The 14,089-nt window shown below is 45.8% G+C and overlaps 2 protein-coding genes across 4 annotated transcripts in view; one reads left to right on the forward strand and one right to left on the reverse strand.

The window, feature by feature from the left end:
* Positions 1-973: 973 nt before the first annotated feature.
* Positions 974-6,088, reverse strand: tut1 (terminal uridylyl transferase 1, U6 snRNA-specific). The gene is made up of 10 exons (XM_062474842.1): positions 5,611-6,088; positions 5,109-5,299; positions 4,721-4,927; positions 4,396-4,510; positions 4,065-4,192; positions 3,614-3,840; positions 3,303-3,412; positions 2,914-3,036; positions 2,441-2,533; positions 974-2,185 (listed from the first exon to the last, which is right to left on the reverse strand). Exons 1-10 carry the CDS (start codon positions 5,684-5,686, stop codon positions 999-1,001), a joined length of 2,457 nt encoding a protein of 818 aa, XP_062330826.1. The 5' UTR covers positions 5,687-6,088; the 3' UTR covers positions 974-998.
* A 1,893-nt stretch (positions 6,089-7,981) lies between these two features.
* Positions 7,982-14,089, forward strand: part of LOC134031272 (potassium voltage-gated channel subfamily C member 1-like) — a 49,494-nt gene continuing 43,386 nt past the window's right edge. For 2 of the 3 annotated variants that reach the window (XM_062474845.1, XM_062474844.1), the window contains exon 1: positions 7,984-8,453. The gene's annotated coding sequence lies outside the window, so the exon portion shown is untranslated. Of the gene's footprint in view, positions 8,454-14,089 lie in introns of all 3 variants that reach the window. The other variant, XM_062474843.1, reaches the window with a different exon arrangement.

The raw sequence follows: 14,089 nt of genomic DNA on the forward strand, positions 1-14,089 counted from the left end.
TATCATAGAGAAAACTGCCCCAAAGCAACTATGGGACGAGATAAATCAACATATTTTATTCGTCTCATGAAGAAATATGCGGTCAGAGATGACAAGACACATACGCAAGTCTCTGATCCAACCGAACATCCTTATCCACCCGGTCCCTGAAGAATCTCCCACTGAGATTAACGGTGCTGTGCACAGGACTGTGTGTCCCAGAGCTCTGGCCCACCCAACTGTAATAAAGCTGTGTGTCTCCCTGACTAATTACAACCATTCGTCTCAGTCGTATGAGCACTGGCCCATCTGGACCTGTCTCAACACTCCACTACACACACGCCAGAGCGAGCATGGAAGCTGTACTTCATTTGTTATCTGTGAGGTCTTACAACAGACCTGGATGGAGAGTATGGTATGGTATAATAAAACATGTTTGGTTTTGTAGTGATTATCAAATAATGTTTTTAGTCTTTTTATTTGTAAATAATAAGTAAAATTCATTTTCATATCAGTTTTTCTACACTGTATTCAAAGACTCAAAGAGAACACATGTTGCTTGAGATTTATTTGTCTGTAAAGAACAGTTTAGAATAGCGGTTGTTTATGCACAGCAGAAACTGAAGAAGCAATTCATAGCATTTTCATTGGAGGGTTTACATTTCTGAATTTTTACTGAAAAAGAATAGTGCATATCAAGACTATTATCTGAAGCACAAAGCAATATTTACAAACCAAACCACAAACAAATAACAGAATATTGTGATGACAACACAATCAATATTCACAACAATGTGTCTCCTTGGCTGGACTAAAGAGAACAAAATATACTCTGAACCTCAAACATCCCTTACTCTGAGGATCTATTTTAAAGTTTTAAGATCGAGTAGGTACTACTACATTTTGTAAAGCAAAGAAAAATGTAAAAAAGCAAAGTAAAATAAGTCCTGTTTCAACCACCGTACTTCCACTTTTCCAAAACGAAAAATATTACTATCCCAGCACAACCTTGCTTTTATCTACGAAACAGGTCTCTCCAGAAGAGTATCTACCATCTTTGGCAGAAACACCTCCAGGAAGTGAAAAAAGTCCTGAAACAGTCCTGCTCTGTCATTGGTCGTTCTGAACTTCACCACTGTCTTAGTGCTCTCCGTCCCACCCAACACCTGGGCCTGAACTCTGAACTCCAGCGGCTCCTTCTCTTCCGGCTCCGTCTTCACGATGTGCTCCGTCACCTGGGTCTCCAGCTGAGGGCTGCTCCCCTCCGGACCCACGTCCACCACACCTTTCAAGAGCTCCCGCCTCACCTTCCTCCGGCCAGCCCACACCTTGTGTCTCTGGACCCAGGTCCAGGACTGGGAGCTGGACCTGGGGCTGCTGTCCAGCCTCTGCCTCTTCTCCTGTGGAGACATGGAAGCATCGCTGCTCTCAGAGCACAGGGGCCTCTTGGCTCCTACGGCGGCTGGGACCTGAGGACTCGTCTCACTGCTGGAGGATGCGCGGTCAAGACCTGCCTCGTTGTTGTCGGCGGCTGACTTGCTGGGGGTTTTGAAGACGGCATCAGCGGTATCCATTGCGGTCTCGGATTTGGGTCCTTGGTCCTGCTTCATGGGGGACTCTGTGGCGCTCCCCGGGCTGCATTTGAGAATGTTCCGGAACAACTCCTCCACGGCGGAGCACACGCTCTGGAACCAGAGCAGACGGAAGCCGTCTCCGGCGGAGTGGAGCTGGCAGCGGACCGTCTCGGGGAGCTGAGCGGCCTTGAAGGGGATGCCGATGACCAGCTCCTTCTTGTCGGCCGCGGACGTCTTCCTCGGGCCGTCTCCGGGGGGCGTCAGGAGACGCAGCACCCCCCAGACCTTCCCCTTGGTGGACTTGCGCTGGTACTGGAGGCTGCGGCAGTACTTCTCCGCCTCCTGGCACTCCTTCTGGAAGCTCTTCTGGGCGCGCTCCGTCACGTTGCCCGCCACGTTGTGGCTGAGCTCGAAGGGGTCCGGCAGGTTGAGGGGTCCCAGCTTAGGCCCGTGGCTGTGGGGAGGAGGTCTCTCCTGGGAGGGCTTGGTCCACTCCATGGGCACTGGAGAGGGGGTTCCAGACCGGCTGAGGAAGGCCGTGATGGGGAGTGGGCAGCCCTGGCGGAGGGAGATGACAGAGCTGGCAAAGTCAAAGTTGGCGTAGAAGGAGAAGAAGGCGGCCAGTAGAGTATCTGGAGAAACAAAAACAACAAAACAAGAGATTTCCAGGTAGAATGCGTGGGCTGTAGGTTAGCGTTAATAAATAATGAGCTGTGCCTCGGAACATGTCACGGGGTCATGCTGATGACGTGGTTGACTCTCAAGACTGGGAGTCCAGGTTGAGCAAGCCTGGATTTATTCTGTTTGACTATGAATAATACATGTGGACCATAAGTGGATGTCTTTAGAAGGGGATGAGGGTTCAAATGATGGTTGCAGTGACTCACAGGTGTCCTGGGTGTTGCTGCAAGGGGGCACGGCGATGGGCTGGCTGGGGAAGGTGCAGTTCCAGCCTTCGATCACACACTCTTCCTCCTCGCCTGGAAGTACGGGTGTGAAGAAACTTAAGAGACTGGACGTACACATACTTTTGATGAACGCACACAACCTTAACCCTTGTGTTCTCTTCGGGTCATTCTGACCCATCAGTCATTGTGACCCATCGTCGTATTGCGACAACTTTACCGCATACAAAAACAAAGTGAAGCATTTTATTTTAACCGCTGAGGCTGTCTCAGACCCCCCACATTGCAAAGGTTAAAATATATATATATTTTTTTTTAATTTGTATTGGGTAAAATTGAGTAAACAACGATGGATGAACCTTTGGGTCATGTGACCCGAAGGCAGCACAAGGGTTAAAGCAGGGGGGTAACTACCCCTAGGGGTCTGCGGTGAGAACGATGGGTTTCATACGTACATGCCATGTCCTTCAGCTGGTCTACGGTGGGCAGGACTGGGGGGTCACAGTTCTGCAGGAAGTAGATCACCAGCAGAGTCAGAGCGTAGTTGTTGAGCAGGGGACCAGCTCCGCTGGGGTTGCCTGTGGGCAAGCAAGACGTGGAGAGAGAGAGAGAGAGAGAGAGAGAGAGAGAGAGAGAGAGAGAGAGAGAGAGAGAGAGAGAGAGAGAGAGAGAGAGAGAGAGAGAGAGAGAGAGGGAGGGAGCGCTGGTGAAACCCGCAGCAAAGTGGAACTCAAGACGATTGAAACGCATGGTTCTGCTGCCACCCGCTGGAAGGTGCCATTTTCGCAGTTCTCCTCCTAGCATAGCAACAGATCAGGGAAAGGGGTTACGATGAGGGTCCCACCTGCCAGCTGCTTCTGCCTGGCCCAGAAACGGATGGTGTAGACCAGGGGGCGGAGCCTGGCCTCCATCTGAGAGCAGAGCTGCAGGTAGCGGGTGTTCCTCACAGCAAGTCTGGGGTCAAGGGTCAGAAGACACCGACAACTGAGTCCTATATTACCCACGACATCTGACAAAATTACATTTTGTTTGTAGTAGAAAGCAGAAGCCTTATTATCCACAACGAGGAGGTTTATCTTCACATAACTCATGTGAGCCCCCCCCCCCCCCCCCCCCCCCCAAACAGAACAATAGGTGAAGGGCAAGATGGCAGACCTGTTGTTGATGGTGATGTCCCCCTGAAGGTTGAGTTCACGGTGGACAAACTTGACCACAGGCAGACGAGCGCTGCCCACCACCTGGACCTTGTGCACTCCAGGGACGCACTTCCTCAAAATGACAGCGACCAGGTCCAGCACCTCAGCGGGCGTGGCTGTGGTCAGGTCGATGTCGGAGAGGATGGAGTCTTCGGAGCGGGCGTCGTCCGACATGCTTTCCCCCGCCTAAACGTCAACACAGGGGCCAGAGAGAGAGAGAGAGAGAGAGAGAGAGAGAGAGAGAGAGAGAGAGAGAGAGAGAGAGAGAGAGAGAGAGAGAGACAGAAAAAGACAGAAAATAAAAGCAACCACACCGTCTGCGACTCGGTTACATTAAGATAAGATTTATTTAGTTTATTTTGTGTTTTATTCTTTGTGCTATGCTTTGAGGTGCGTTATTCTCTCTGTACCTGTTCTGAAGAGCTTCTTGCTCGGGCCTGGAAGATCTTGGTGTTCTCCAGGTCCAGGAAGAGGTCCAAGTCACAGGAGTGTATGTCAAACGTGTTCACAGAGGAGCCAAAGAGATGGATCTGGCTTTCTATCTCAGAGAAGACAAAGACATCACACTTAGCGCATTGGGGTGGATTGTATGAAAGTTTACACCTAAAATGGGCGTTTTTTTCCTTCCCTGGATAAACTGTATGGGATATGGACTGGCAAAGCAGTAATCAGATGTATGACAGGGGTGTCTTGGACAGGGGTAGCGAGCCCACTGAGCAGCTGGATGCTTTCAGACTCTACCTGGGAAGAACTCTTTGAAGACCTCCTGCAGCAGTTGGAGCAGCAGTGATCTGGCTTTCTTCTCATTGTCTCTCAGCTGCAGTCTTTCCACCAACTTCTGCATCTGCTCATTCACCTGCGTACAAGCAAACAGTTCGAGGTTTCGATGCCACTTCAGACTTAGCAGCTGCCCCTTCTATAGCCCTCTACGCAGTCCTGAGAGGGTATCTTAATCACAATCTTAAATTGTGTTTAACTTATTTTTTACACTCATCTGTGTCATCTGAGCCATAGCCATGACAGATTAGTAGAACTCAAGAAGATTAAACGAAAGATGAACACTTACTGATGCTGTCTGGCACAACTCAGAGGACAAGCGCTCTGAAATCTCCTGCATGTTATTGTAGTCCGGCTTCTTCTTGGGAATCAGCTTGAACTCCTTTTTCTCTCTGGGTTTGACCCGTAGCTTTAGGCCATTCATACGATGCTCTATCTGGGACATAACTGTCTGCAGACTGTCCTTCTCATTGAACTCCACAATGGCATAAACACCCTGAGGAGCATAATCATCACACTGTTAGACAGACTCATCTTGAGGATGACGTGAAATTGGCAGTCTATGGCACCACAGTACAGGGATCAAATTAGTCATCAGTCATATATTTAGTGCTGCAAACACAATGACGCCTGGTAAGTACTTTACAGTACTTGTACTGTATGAGTGAACAGTTAACCTTGTCTTTGTCCATGATGACTTCTGACACCGGGCCGAACTTTTGGAAGTAGTCCGCCAAGTCTGCCTGAGACGTACTCTCCTTGAAGCCACTGACGAACACGCTGTGCTCCTCTTGAGCCTTCCGTGTGGCTCGCACGGTGCTCAGTTTCTGGTGCTTTCGACCTTTCACATGGTCATCCATGCTGGGCTCTACAAGTAAAAGGACATAGCTTTCTGGTGTTTTCGTTGACGGTTTAACTGAACAGAACACTATTTTACACGCTAGCGAACGGCATTTAAATATTTGGCAGCAGCGGGAGTAGATGTCAACATACCATGTCATGTGTATGCATAGGCTACACCCCGAGATTATATCAAATAGTTTTATGTGTTAACGTTATGTGTTTATGGGTTGTATGCAGAATCTGCGTGTCTGGATGCTTTGTCAGAAATGCTAGCTAGCTTACTGTGACAGTACAGGCTAGCTCTACAGCACTGCTAAGATATGCGAAATTACTTACTGTTGGGCATATTCACATTGCACAAGTTGCAATGAAACCCTCTCGCAGTTTCTCGTATGTCCGTGTCTAATTCCATGTTGAAAGATGCCAAATCCGGAATTAGAGAGAAAGAAATTCTCAAGATAGATAGCTAGCTACGTGCTGTGGCCACCAAACTTTGTCAAATCTCCCTCCGTCGTTCACCGTGCGTTTTCCTAGGTCCATCTGTTAATTGGTCCGTGTATCGTACCAATGTCTATTCAGTTCCATATTGCAAAACCATCCTTCTCAGACCGGCCAGCGCAAAAGAGTGGATTATTTATTCTGCATTGATAAAATGCTTACGATGTATGAGATTGCAATGCGTTTGAACCTTTTTTAATTAGTGCAAATACTTTTGGTTCCTATGTATTTATATGGGAATTATATTACAACATTCCTTAATGGACAAAAGTTTTAAATTTGACACTTTCTCAAGTCACATTTTTGCACAACAATTTTTCAGCTAGCTCTACTATTTTCTCTTTTTTTCAGAAGTGTTTTGTATGTATATGGAACCATGCACGTCACAATGTTTCTGGCAAAATTATTGTATCTATCTATGCTATGCTAAATGAGAAGGAACTGTGAACATGTTTGACACTTCTGTTGGACTTGGACAATGCGTTTTAACGCTACATGTTAAACAACTAAATGATTTGTCTTCAGGAAACATCAGACATCACACATTAGATGTAGGACGTATAACTTGTTTACAATGTCCTGTTGTATTAATATTTATGAGCATGAAATGTGTTCAGTTGGTCCAGCAGGTCATCTGAAAGAATCGTGACACTCACTGTCATGAATTGCACTGTATCAATCTATTAAAGTGGCAATGTTTTTAATATAAATAAGTCAATCACAATGTTCATGAATGTTGAATAATAATTTATTATTATTGCGGACATGTTTAACATAAACTTCAACATAACAGAATGCTTTGTGTACAATCACCCACCGAATTGTTAGGCACACGTCACAAGATGAAAGACACTGTAAATCTAAACCAGGGGTGGTGGTGCACCATGATAGGTGATGGGGAGTGTGTGTTGCACTTGACTTGAGTGCTATGTCCATCCCAGTTGGAACGGCTCTGTGAGTGATTCATCAGGGTTGTCGTAAAAGGAAGCGCAGGAATAATGAATCAGTGGCCCCCAGCTTGGATGAGCTGGAGCCGAGACACGTCTGGATGGATGGGGCTTAGGAGGCACGTATACGCTAATATGTATTTCATGGAGCCCAGGGGAATATGTGTTCATCAAAAAATTCCTGGTATGGCCATTCAGGCCTTAACAGATAATACTATCAATCTGTATCAGCCTTCTGTCAGTATAACTAACCTGAGCCTTCTGTCCAAAGCTGCAGTACTCCTCATTGTCCAAAAGAGGTCTCTACGAGTCCAATGCGATATACATTATTTTGTGTGTACCACAGTTCATAGTACCACAGTACCACAGTTCTCAATGGATATCAATGGTTGTTTCTTTTCATTGTTTAGGTGAAGTCAGAGTCTTGCTTGGTGGAGTGAATGGAATGTAGGATACTTACACTTACAAGTTAACACGTTAATGAAACGTTAATAAATCTGAGACAGTTGGAGCCTGCAAAGATAGAAGTGTGATTATCGTCAATCTTACGGCATGAGGTCACTGAAAAATCCACATAACTATCAATATCAGATTGTGGAAGCTTGCTTGATCATAAAATCTGAATACAAGTCAAGAATGGTCAGACACTGTTGGATGGACACTTGCCACAGCAAGCGACCATCTCAGAAAGCATTCATTCGTTGAACTGATTGAATATGAAACCTTATTGATTAGCCTTGTAAGATATGTCTCCTCTATTGAGAGGATCCTAGACGACGACCTTACCTCGATGGTCTGTGATGCGATTTGTGCTCAGTTACCTGCTTCCCGCGTATCACATGACGCTTGATGTCAGCCAAGATTGAGTCAACGACGGGGACCTGTAGTCAAAATGGTGTTTGTGCTTACGTGCGTGAGAGAGAGCATGTGTGGATTGTTCCTCGTGTGTGTAAAGAAAAGAAGAAGAAAAAACGATTTCACCTTTCTACACTTAGATACACCGACACCATAGTACGGAGATATATCATTGTTTTAGGTTGTTTATTTATATCTGAGTAGGGTTCAGAACCAACATATCATAAATTAGCCTTTCTATTCACTCGGGTCCTCCCACCCTCTCGGTTATTCTCTAATCCGCCCACATGTATCGTCTGAGGGGAAAAAAACACAGAGCAGAAGGTGACGTTCCTCCAAGACAACATAGGGAGAGACGGAGGGAAACGTGCGCGTAAAGAAACAGGGAACGAGAGGTGTCTGAAGGCTGTATCTCCATTGAAACATAGGGAGGGGGAGACTGAGGATGAATTGAATGGTAGCTAAACCCTGCGCGTGGAAACAGACACTGAATAGGAAAGGCTGGCAATTATTTTTGGCAATAACAAAAAGGTGGGAGAGGGTTACTGAAATCGAGGAAAATAGCAAAAGCCGGGTTTCAGAGGAATGTCTGCTTCCTATTATGACTTATATTATTATATTGCCATCAGCATGATCATAAACAATAAGTAATAAACGGCAATAACGATATCAAAACGAGATTTTCAACAACAGGCGCGTCCAAACCCATTTTGAAACCTTATTATCGGGGGAAAATCTGAAAGCAAAGGCTACGAGCAACTGGATATTCTTTCAGAAATCTTTGAAAAAACAGTCTAACAAAGACAACGTTTTGATTGATCTTTTGGGTTAATGTGCGTGTTTTTGCACGCACACGAAACGAACCTGAGCCTAAAGCAAGTGAGTATTAATCGTGTGTATATGTTTGTACTTTGGTGGTATATAATAGCCAAACGTATTATAGGTGGCAATAAAAGTGTCTACATTCAACAAGTATTGTTTTAGCCCCAAGTATTGTGTCAGACCTATTACACTGCAACATAGGAACAATGAAATGTATTTTCATTCAGTATAAAGGTGAGCAAATAGCAAGCCAGGACTATCTGTTCAAATTAGCATCATTAAACACTCAAGTGGGTTAATCACATAATTAGCTTCATTGGTAATAATGTCATGCCCTTGTATACAGTTAAATATCAATATAGAATTCCCCCAATATAGGATGTCTCATATAAAACCTTTTTTCCTGTAGTACCCAGGGTGGGTGTTTCCCCATGCTCAACCGTAGATCTGAACAGCTCCATGTCTCTTAAAGGGATATGTGTTTCTCTGTGTCTGTGTGTGGGTATCAGTCTGTACTGTGTGTGTGTTTGTGTGTGTGTGTGTGTATGAGTGTGGCACTGTTAGAACTGGGGTAGTGTCCGGGTCTGAAATGGAGGTTTGATTCCACACCTGCAGTGGGAGGTTGGATGTTTCAGATACAGGATAGGTGAGGAGTCAGGGACATCACAAGACAGAAAGGAAAACAGGTAAATACCATGTTCAAAGCAAAACATATTCAAGTTGAAGATTCACACTTGCCAAACATAAAGCATATGGCGTCATAGATCACGTACAGGAAGTGACTAGCAGCAGTTTGTCTAGAAACTCTTGTTGTTACAACTTTCCCTTCTTTTCACTTCATGTACATTTTAAACATTTGTTTGGTTTATTCCTCCGCAAACTCTGCAACCCCCGCTCCTTCCTTTATCCTCTATCAACGCTGTATCCTTCGTTGGCTCCCACCTGAGATTCTGTCTGTTAGTTGGAAACTTCTTCAAGCAGAGTATATGCTTTTTTTTGAGCCTGCATACCCTCTAACGTCAGCATATGGAGACTGTACGCTAAGAGATCAGAACACATCCTCTAGAGCCGTGTGTTATACACACACGGCTCTATTTATAGTCCCTGGGTAACCCAGAAACTACCCCTTCACACTTTGAGAAAAAAATAAAGTAAAAAAGAAGCACTGACAGCATGCATCATTAGCTTTAATAAGAGTTGCACTGGTTACACTGCAGTACAGGATATGGCCATTATTAAGGAGCCTGTAGGGGTCCTCTCTATCCAGGTCTGACCCTTTGACTTTCAGCTGTCTATCTCTGGTGCTTTTATACCCTTCAATTCGATTTAATATTCAGAATTATACTCTTCATCACTTATCTGCTCTTGTTGCTATAATTTCACCTCCAGTCACGGAATACTCTTTCCTTCATATTCTCTTCCCTGAATCCTCTCTCTCTCTAATCCCAGACTTTTCACAACCTCCAATTTAAATTATTGTGCCCTCTCTACCTCCTATTCTAATCCCTGACTCCTCCTAGTCTTATATATTACTTTCAAACCCCTCTTCCTCTTCAGTCTAATTGACAGCCAGTCCACAGGTCAGGGACCTGCACAGTTATACTACTCATCTCATTTTCTGTTAGGCTCACAGTGTCCCACATCACCGTGAGCAGAATGGTTGTAATCACCGAGGAAGGGCAGTATCATTAATTAGGACTGGATGGATTTTAATGACCTGAGAGACAGAGAGATGAGTTGTGGGGTTTCAAACTCTATGGTCAGGAAGCTACAGTAATACCCTTAGCATATCGGTAAATTAAAATGGTTTTGACTGGATATTACTTACATTTATCGTCTTGAGCATTCTATCTTTTTTATATGGTAGTCTTCATGATCCCTGCAGCGTTCCTTTTTTACTGTAGTCACATATAAGGAATTTTATTACATGCTTCCGATTATTTATGGTATATTTGTGTTCTCCCCCACCAAGGGGAGCTATAGCATCTGTTTTCCCATACCCCGCACCAGCCTCGCTAAGCAAGACATGCTGAATTCTACCCTTCATACTGAAGGCTGCCAGAGCAGTCTCACAAACTAGCCGGAGCAGACAGAAATGTCATATTCCACCTCCCCTTTAAGGGTCGTGGGGCTTGAGCTCAAGGACATGTCTCAGCTCTCAGACCGCCAATGTATTTTCTCTCTCTCTCTCTCTCTCTCTCTCTCTCTCTCTCTCTCTCTCTCTCTCTCTCTCTCTCTCTCTCTCTCTCTCTCTCTCTCTCTCTCTCTCTCTCTCTCTCTCTCTCTCTCTCTCTCACACACACACACACCTTCTGAGTCTATTCTTGAATCTGTCTCATGTATTAATCATTTCTAGCCTGCTAAAAGAAGACAACCTGAAAGTACACTTCAATGCTGCTTGAATCTTGCATGAAATCTGTATGAAGGGTTGAGAGTAGGGTAGATATATGAGTGTTTGCTGATTCACCAGTACACACCACTGTCTTAACCAATTGGACATTAAAGGCGTACTCCTAAATGTTTCCATACCAGTGTAGCCGGGTAGAGAAGCTGTCGTTGCCTCCAGGATATTATTTTCCCTCCTGTTTGCTTAATTGACTGGTGCATATTAATTCACGCTCAGGGAATTGTCTGTTGGTGAGCTTGAGATGACCCTCTGAGAATTATTTGTTTCTTCAGTAGCCTGGCAGGGGTTGCATAGTGTCATGGTGTGTGCTGTCATTGTATTATCTTTTTCTTTTGCTGTTTCTCTCTCCTTCTCTCATCTTTATCATAACTCTCTTTGGCTTTCTAGACCCCCATTCCCTTTTTTCTGTCTCTCCTCAGTAGGGAGAGATTCAGAGTTACACCATTAGACACAGTGGCAGTCGGAGGGAGAGGAAGGCGTATGGTGACACCACACTAAAAGGGGAGGTGACTGCAGTACTTTTCTGGTGCTGCAGTGACGCTCTTTCACCTGTTGGTGTCTCCTCAGCACTGGAGAGTGTGCGAGGGGAGACGAGGCGGAGAAGCGGGGGGGGGAGAGGGTAGAGGGAGAGGGGGTGATGGTGAGATGGGGGAGGGTAGAGATATGTAGAGAACAGCACGGAACCTTGTGGTTACATCCTTTGATGAGGGGACCGGTGGAAGAAAGATGGCCGCTTGCACACACACACACACGCGCGCACACACACACCTTTTCCCTTGTGGTGCATTTGCTATTCAGCTCAGCTGTACACGACACTCCCCCCCTTCATTTAGTCTTCTCTCCTTCCACTCCTTCCTCCTCTCAATTCCTCTATCTGTCTCCCACCCTGCTTCGTATCGCTGTGCTCCATCCCTCTTTCTCCACTCCCCTTCATCCTCACCTCCATTCAGGTGCTTCACTGGCACCAACCGAAAGCACCGCAAGATTCCCATCGTTTCCCCGTTCTCTCTCTCTCTCTCTCTCTCTCTCTCTCTCTCTCTCTCTCTCTCTCTCTCTCCCTGCATCACCTTCCTTCTCCCTCCTCCCCAAGCTTCCCTCCTCCCCGGCCCTTTATCTTCTCTCTCTCTCTCTCTCTCTCTCTCTCTCTCTCTCTCTCTCTCTCTCTCTCTCTCTCTCTCTCTCTCTCTCTCTCTCTCCCTCTCTCTTTTTATCGCCTCTCTTTCATGTTTCCCATCATTGTTCATATAATTCTCTACTCTCCTTCAGCCTGCTCTCACACATCTTTCACATCACCTCTCTTTCTCTCTTTCTCTCTTTCTCTCTCTTTCTCTCTTTCTCTCTCTCTCTCTCTCTCTCTCTCTCTCTCTCTCTCTCTCTCTCTCTCTCTCTCTCTCTCTCTCTCTCTCTCTCCCTCCCCTCCCCTCTCCTTTCCCTCCCCTCCTTCTTTTCCCCGTTCTCCTATAAAAAAAGGATCTTCTTCTAACCCCCTCCCTTTTCGATCCTCTCTCTTCTTCCTCCCTTTTTCCCTCCCCCTCCCAGTGATTGGTAAAGGTTTGAGCTTTTTCTGCCAACTACTGCGAGCTCGTTCAGCATAGTCAGCACTCCTCCAAATTCCTCTCTCCTTCTCCTTCTTCTCTATCTCTTTCTCTCTCTTGCGCACTCTCCTCCCCTCCCCCTTTCTGCTGGTACCTCACATTCGCTGCAACCCATAATCCTGCCCTCCCTCCTCCTCTTGCTGCAGTGTTTCTGCTAATATATATTAGCGTCAGTGCAGCCAGCGTGCACGAGCAGTGCATTCTCTTTCCGTACCTCCTTTCCGTCTTCATCTCTCTGTCCACCTCTCTCCTCCTCTCTCCTTCCAAGTTCATTAAGCGCCGCTTTGCCCTCGAAACGTGTTTTCTTTGCGAGCGTTTTGGTATGCAACACACACACACTGCCAGGTGTGTGTGTGTGTGTGTGTGTAGAGAGGTGCACTAGCAGCAGAGTGGCGCAGGACATGGTGGCCGTGGCAGGAAATGCTGCAATAGGAGGAGAGGATCTCTCTGCCCCCCTTTATTCCCTTCTCATCACTTTTTTTTCTGTCGTCCTCCAACTATTCCAGCCTGCTCTTCCTGCCCTGGGCCGGCTCTTCCTCTCCTCTCCTCCACCAGATCACCGTCTTCTCCCTTCCTCTCCTCTCCTCCACCAGATCACCGTCTTCTCCCTTCCTCTCCTCTCCTCCACCAGATCCCCGTCTTCTCCCTTCCTCTCCTCTCCTCCACCAGATCACCGTCTTCTCCCTTCCTCTCCTCTCCTCCACCAGATCACCGTCTTCTCCCTCCATTTGACACCCCTCTCTCACCTTCGTCAGGCCTCCCCTCTCTTCTCCCCTCCTCCCTTTCCCCTCGCTTTTTTCCGTAAGCAGTCGCACCTCCACTTGAGATCAGAGTGCTGCGGTCAGCTTAGAGGGATGTGCGTACATTCATACTGGGATAAACGCCTAGGCCTATTTCTCTTTCAGATAAATATCAAAACATTGTTCTCCCTTGGTGACCCAGCTGGACACCTTAACCCTTAACCTGGCCCAGCAGAACCATATCGTTTTTATCACTTCTGATAAATGAGTTCATAAAACTTAGAGCTTTTTGTTGAATTCATTCACAGTTTTTAGAATTTACTAATTATATAGGATGATCATTGGAACAACAATGGTACCTTAGTGCACCTTATTCCATCTAAGATCTTTTAATGGGCAGATCATTTAACTACAATTATAAAATCAATAAGACCCTCTGACGGGACTGCATTGTGGGATAGACACCCTTGCAATAAGAGACTTGTGGTTGCCTGTACATAAAATATTACGCAGTTCTTATATGAACTGGAATGACCAAAGAGGGAACAGTGCTTCAAAAACATTGTTTGCTTGCTAAAGTTGTCCAACTGACTCCCAAAAAGGATCTGTTTTTCTTTAGTCGAACATTAGTTTAGTCGAACATTAGTTCTGCCCCTGTCCTGTGGCTGGGAGCAGGGGTGTGCTGTCCAAGGTGCTGAAATCAGATCCCAGTACTTCACAACAGTGCAGAGCTGCAGCAATGTTCCAGGACAGTATGCTGACTACTGAGGAAAACTGACTGTATTGTATTTCCCTGGTTGGTTACTTTTGAAATCATCTTTTTTAGAAGTTACATATTTCTCTAACTTGCACTTTTGCAATAACTGCAAAACACTTTTACCATGCAAAGAAATGTACGTAGCTACATTAAATTACTTAAGTTGTATTGGACTATGCCTAATTTTGTGAGTG

This window comes from Osmerus eperlanus, chromosome 12 (assembly GCF_963692335.1).
Source record: "Osmerus eperlanus chromosome 12, fOsmEpe2.1, whole genome shotgun sequence".
NCBI lineage: Eukaryota > Metazoa > Chordata > Actinopteri > Osmeriformes > Osmeridae > Osmerus > Osmerus eperlanus.

Coding starts and splice junctions, on each gene's coding strand:
- tut1 (XM_062474842.1), bottom strand. CDS start 5,686: ATGGAATTAGACACGGACATACGAGAAACTGCGAGAGGGTTTCATTGC. Junction 2,534..2,913: donor CCAGCTGAAGGACATGGCAT/GTACGTATGAAA, acceptor CCGTACTTCCAG/GCGAGGAGGAAGAGTGTGTG. Junction 2,186..2,440: donor CAGCAACACCCAGGACACCT/GTGAGTCACTGC, acceptor TTGTTTCTCCAG/ATACTCTACTGGCCGCCTTC.